Source organism: Salvia splendens, chromosome 16, assembly GCF_004379255.2.
Source record: "Salvia splendens isolate huo1 chromosome 16, SspV2, whole genome shotgun sequence".
NCBI lineage: Eukaryota > Viridiplantae > Streptophyta > Magnoliopsida > Lamiales > Lamiaceae > Salvia > Salvia splendens.
In genome coordinates, this window is record NC_056047.1 from 11,107,603 (window position 1) to 11,113,509 (window position 5,907).

At 35.8% G+C, this 5,907-nt stretch overlaps 1 protein-coding gene across 3 annotated transcripts; it reads right to left on the reverse strand.

Annotated features, from left to right (window-relative positions):
• Positions 1-1,392: 1,392 nt before the first annotated feature.
• LOC121772590 (protein BCCIP homolog) lies at positions 1,393-5,565 on the reverse strand. Of its 3 annotated transcripts, none has more exons than XM_042169746.1 (10): positions 5,369-5,565; positions 4,848-4,993; positions 4,692-4,762; positions 4,348-4,572; positions 3,911-4,120; positions 3,328-3,393; positions 3,134-3,223; positions 3,000-3,056; positions 2,042-2,158; positions 1,393-1,930 (listed from the first exon to the last, which is right to left on the reverse strand). In XM_042169746.1, exons 2-9 carry the CDS (start codon positions 4,990-4,992, stop codon positions 2,063-2,065), a joined length of 960 nt encoding a protein of 319 aa, XP_042025680.1. In that variant the 5' UTR covers position 4,993; positions 5,369-5,565; the 3' UTR covers positions 1,393-1,930; positions 2,042-2,062. The 3 variants fall into 3 exon arrangements, with proteins under 3 accessions (XP_042025680.1, XP_042025678.1, XP_042025679.1); XM_042169745.1 differs by lacking the exons at positions 1,393-1,930; positions 2,042-2,158 and adding exons at positions 2,169-2,638; positions 2,741-2,786; XM_042169744.1 differs by lacking the exons at positions 1,393-1,930; positions 2,042-2,158 and adding an exon at positions 2,168-2,786.
• Positions 5,566-5,907: the final 342 nt, after the last annotated feature.

The following is a 5,907-nucleotide window of genomic DNA, read 5'->3' on the forward strand; positions in this document are numbered from 1 at the left end:
TCTTGCTCATCGAAATTATCTTACATGCATAAGGTCATCCGCAACGCTGTCTCTTATCCATCTCTTAACCGTCTCATCTCTTAACTATTCATGGGTCCCACTATACTTTTCACTTCATCTCTTAACTAAGAGACAACACCTGCAACCCTAAATCTCTTATCCGTCTCTTAATCATCTCATCCCTTAACTATTCATTCAATTTCATTTTTTATTTTTATTTCCAACAAATTCAATTAATAAAAACACACTTCATTAAATAAAATAAAATTACAACTTAAAATCCTAAAAAAATACATAATTAAATTCGTGGCAAAATAAATAAAAATAATAATTTAAAATACAATTTTATAGAAATAACCGTTGAACAGTCATATTACCGTTTATTAATTTTTTTTTTATAATTAAAATCAATTTTTTTTTTAAAAAAGTGATTTATTGCATCACGCGGCCAAGCGCCAGCGCGCGCCACATGGCGCTGGGACGAGACGCTCGCCGAGACCGGGACGAGACGCGGGGCTGCAACACTGTCTCGATGCCGTCTCGTGGCAACGAGACGCGTTGCTGATGGCCTAACAACTCCAATTTTATTCCGAAAGAATGTCACTTTTGTTTATAAAAGTGGTTAGAGTCCTTTTCTTTATAAGATTATTTGTTGTAACTTAGTCTTGCCATTAATCCGATTGTTTCTTTATAAGCATGGTGATTAAATTTTTGCAATGAAGGCGTAATTCCACCAATGGAAGGTAAACAAATTTGGCTATTTATCTCGTTCTTTTTAACTACTAATAAATTAGCATATGAAAATAAAATTCTTCATCTACACTACTAATGATGTGCATTCCACTATCCACTTACAATACTTACACAACTTTTATCTCCATCACTTACTTTACCAATCACATTAAAACTCGTATCGAACCAAATGTTCATACTTTTAAGCGACGGATGAGTATAACATAATATGACGGGAGATTCACAAATTGAAAGAAATAAAATAATGTTTAATATAGTTATCAAGTAGTACTAGTTGTGAAGATAAACATCTGAAATGTGTATTGCATATGAAGTGATAAAATGGGAATGATTGTGTATTGGAAAAAGGTGAGATGTTATTCGAGTAGAGGATGGGTCGCATCAATAATTATAAAGGTACCCAATATTCCTATAGACATAACATAAGCTTCAATAAAAGTATGAATTCATTTTCTCTTACTAGGATGGATCCACAGTTCCACATCCATCTTTATCTATATTAGGAGAATTTAGAATGGTGCCTCTCTCTCTCTCTCTCTCTCTCTCTCTCTCTCTCTCTCTCACACACACACACACACACACACACACACACACACACACACACACATGAAGAGAGAGAGAAAGACTGGATGGGAGGAATTGAGAAAGTAATGGGATCACATGCACATTAGGCAATAGCTTAACCTACCATAGAATAGCCCCACCATTCTACTATAGCTTCTAATCGATATTTCTTAGTATATTACTAAGTATTACACATGGATCTCATTCAGTCAACACTTTGAAGACAATGCTAGGGGAAAAGATCATACAACATGGGGTATAAAATAGAAAGAATGTAAGGACTTGGATGTTTTGTAAAAGATGATGAACCTTGAGTGACTAAATACTACTCCTTGGTAATTAATAAAATTTGAGCATGAATAAAGCAATCCATACTGCTGTCTGTGAGCAGAGAGAGCAGTGCAATTTGCATCGGCAACTCGTAGCTTCCCAAGAGATTTGCAGCTAAAAACGCACAAATTCAAAACAGCATGAACACATACATCTGACTAACCAAAATTTCTTTCGATTATAAAGTTATAAAAGGCACATTTCGACTTGTAGAGGTCTGCCCATTCTTCGGTGCATCTATCTTTGCAGACTTGAAATGTGGAACAACTATTCGTAGTACCCACTGAGAGTAAAAGAGAAGCAAACATACAACTCAAGAGACTGCCAGAAAAGTTTGGAGATCATGTACAGACAACCAAATGAAGAGAGAGGGAGAGTCGTAATAAAAGCATACCTGCTGAAACCTCATATGGTATCATTCATCTATCAACAAATGCAACTGTTCCCTGAAACTTGATATCTTACAAGCTTCAACAGCCATCACTAAACCCATTGGCCGATAGTTCTTCAGCTGCATCTTTTTGAGAATTCAAATCAGCAAGAAACAGTTTCTTATGCAAGAAGATGAATGCATTTGCACTTTAAGAGAAACTATAAATCAATATAATCATGGATATGAAAGCAGATCACTGATGCATCAGAAAATACACACGTAATAGAACCTGAAGCAATAGAAGAAAATAGTGCTCACCTCAGGATACTTGAAAGATTTTAGAATAATGATTACATGTAATTTTTTAAAGGGAATTGTCAAATAAATCATGAAAATGGTCAAATTTTGCTATGTCCCATACTTTTCGAAAAAAAGAATTATAAATCCCAAAGTTTGTAATTTCGCAATTACCCCATCACTCTCCTATCCAGCAAAATACGCAATGATGTGGCAATCAGTTTTAAACACATGCAAATGTTATGGCATTGTTATGAATGTTAACTCCCTTCCTTATGTGATACATGTTTATGTGGTGGCTGGCTTGCTGAAAACTGGTTGCTGCATCATCAGTGTATTTCATCAGAAAGGAGACGGATGGGATAATTGCAAAACTTGCAAACTTTGTGATATAATTCAGTTTTTTAAAAGAGTGGTACAGACCGGAATTTGACCATCTTTCATGATTTATTTGCCAATTAGCGTGTCCCTGTTTAGCAATAAGGTAACTGAAATATTATGAACGATGAGGTTATATAATATTTTCGCAATACAGAACCACATTGGTACACAGAATGACGTATAACAGAAAATGTGGTTTGAAATATGGGAATACATGCACAGGAGAAGCGCTGAAAACACGGAATACACGGCCGTCTTATATTTTAAAGACAACATCTTAAGGTTGAATGGAAGAACTTGCCTCATTAGCAGTAACCTGCTGTGCATGTAGGCGAAAACTGAATGACCATGAGCTAAGCTGCAGAAGCATTTTATAGAAGTCAGGTTTGCACACTGATAAGAGAGTAGCAGCACTGAAAACATTCCAGAAGGTACCTCAAAGAAAATTTCATCTTCAGGTCTGTTGTAAATCACACTTTCTTCTCCATTTTTCAGAGTCCCTCTGTTCTGGTCTGCATTTTTGTGCTGCATGCATGCATACAAACAAACTCTGAGAAATTGTAAATTTACACAGAAATTTAGTGATTTACAAATATTAGCAATCCAGGACAGAACGAACAACAATTTACCTTGTAAATTTTGCTAATTATTAGATAAAATCTGAAGCGGAAGGAACTCTGGAGCTCTTTGGTAGGCTAGAAAAAATAAAATATAGTAAGAGAAAACTTGAGATAATGATATAAGAAAATTATCACCCCAAACTAGACATATAGATCAATATTAAAAAGCTAGGAAAGGAAAAGGTAAGCATCTCAAGCATCACCAGAGATAATTACACAAGTACTTCTTGACGCGCTCTAATATGATCAGATTTATAAGTAAGCATCTCTTGTAAAATATGAGCAACACCAAATCCTTCTAGAGCCCAAACCTCCATTTCTCCTACCCGTTGTCCCCCTTGTTTTGCCCTTCCCCTAAGGGGTTGTTGTGTAACAAGAGTAAAAAAATTAAAATTGAAGTTGTTATGATTAAGTTCAACCACATGGCGTATAATTTATCAACTCCAACGATTAGAAAGTTTACGCGATTTTTATCCAATACAATTCAAGATTAAAAAATTCAAGAAACTTGTGTTCTACCAAGAACTCAAGAAGTAGGTTCGGAATTAATATAAATGTCTATAATAATAATAATAATAATATTGTCACTTACCTCATCTTCTGTAGCCCACTCCACTTCCTCAAAGAGACCATCATAAAGTGGAGGCAAAAGCTGAGGTGGGAGATTTACAACACGCTGTGATACTAAGAGACCAACATGTTGAACATGCTCTCCAACTAAAGACTTGAGTTTTCCCAACACATACATATCCTGGCACACTTTAAGCAAGAAATCCTTGAGTTCAAGCACACATTTGCTATCCTGATAGAAACATAAAATAGCACATGTCAGAACTCAACTTCAAGATTCTCAATGGTTTCCGGAAGAGGGATATGCATATAGGGCTCATGTAATATGGTCATAATCATGCAAACCCTATAATCAGCACAGAGAGATATAATTACAATAATTGTTTGGAAATTAATTATGAGTGAAGGAAGAAATTAATTGTAATTGTTAAAGACACAAAAAAGAAAGCAGCTGCTTGCCTTATATCTCCCTAAATTGAGAGCAGAAACAACAGAATATACTCCATCATCTTCATCATTCTCAATCTTGACTACAGTGCCAACAGTCGGCTGACCCAATATTAAGTCGACAAAGCCACTCAGATCCCACTGTAAGTTATCAAGGTAAGTCTGCAAGAGGAGCTTCACCCCATGGAAATCATCAGGCTTTGGATCAAAGAAAACAAAATCTGCTTGAACATCCCCCTAAGCAAACAAATAATTGATTAATTAGAATATTTTAACAAGAAACACATTCCTACTAATGCGGCTAACAAGTAACAACAATCAAATGAAACCAAAGAGATAGTGGTAATCAAACCAACCTCAAATTCTTCATCATCAGAAGAGTCAGACTGCTGGATTTTATCTTTGATATTGTCTTTGAATCCATTAACTATAGATAAGCAAACAACATTAGAAAACAATGCAATAATAACATTGAAGCAAAAAGGAAGCAGAAAAGCCAACAAATATCATACGGGAAGAGGTTGCTAAATCTTTATTTTGTCGCTCGGGCTTCTCAACCTCTTTTGTGGCCCTCCAACTCCGAGTAGCCATAGCTATCGACCGACCAAATGGGGAAAAGGTAACTAGTCGATTATTCTTTTTTGGTTTCCGTGGCATTCTGTAAGGTTGAAGAACCCGTATTGGCATCATGAATTGGAGAAAGAAAGTGAAGAACATCTATATCTACACTAACTACAAAAACAGAGCTTCCGGGGAAATCACATAAATGTCATTTTCCCGCCAACGGCTACTGTTGATTGATTGTCCAATAGACTGCCATGAGCTACTACTTATTGTCCAATACACTTTTACACTTCGCAACGATAAATTTAAACAATTTGACATCAAATTTCAATACCTCGCATATCTTATAATATCACTAATTTTTAGATCCAAAATTCCAATTCTCGAGAAAATGGGCAAGCAATGTCACACGAGAGTAGATTGAGATGGGAAGTATGATAAGTTGCAACACTGAAAAAGAAAAATAGACCTGGTAGACAAAGTAAACTAAGTTTTATGTTGCTGAGAAAGAAGACAGCGAGAACACGTCCACGGCAGCAGCGGCAGGGGAGTCGACTTGCTGGAAGGACGGCCGAGGATACGGAAGGAAGGGGGCTGAGGGTGGCGTGTTTCACTGCAAAATTGGAGAAGGGTTTAAGGAATTCATTTGAGAGTGAGGGAATGAGAATAGAGGGAGATCTCGGACAAGGAAACGTTTATTTGCTTTAAAATAAGTAGCCCAAATTTTGTTATTGGGCTTTTAGACGATGACCTATAAGATTAAGTGGCCCAGATTTGGTTTAATTATTGAATAATTATGCTTAGTAAAGCAGTATTGTATCAAAAATAAATTCAAGCCAATCATCACTTTTAATCTACAGTATATTATATAGATCATTTGCATGCGATATATTTGTATTAGTCTAATTTTCTGTTATTTGTGATGAGTTCGATGGTTATGGAACCGTTTACTTTTGACACATTTTGGACTTTGACAACAGGGATGCAAATACATTTTAAATTTATCAG

What these genes read in the sequence shown, in the direction of transcription:
- LOC121772590 (XM_042169744.1), bottom strand. Translation starts at nt 4,992, where the DNA reads ATGCCACGGAAACCAAAAAAGAATAATCGACTAGTTACCTTTTCCCCA. An exon ending in TCAATTTAGGGAGATATAAG is followed by an intron (nt 4,121 to 4,347) that starts GCAAGCAGCTGC and finishes TGTTTCTATCAG; the next exon opens with GATAGCAAATGTGTGCTTGA. An exon ending in AGTGGGCTACAGAAGATGAG is followed by an intron (nt 3,394 to 3,910) that starts GTAAGTGACAAT and finishes TATTTTTTCTAG; the next exon opens with CCTACCAAAGAGCTCCAGAG.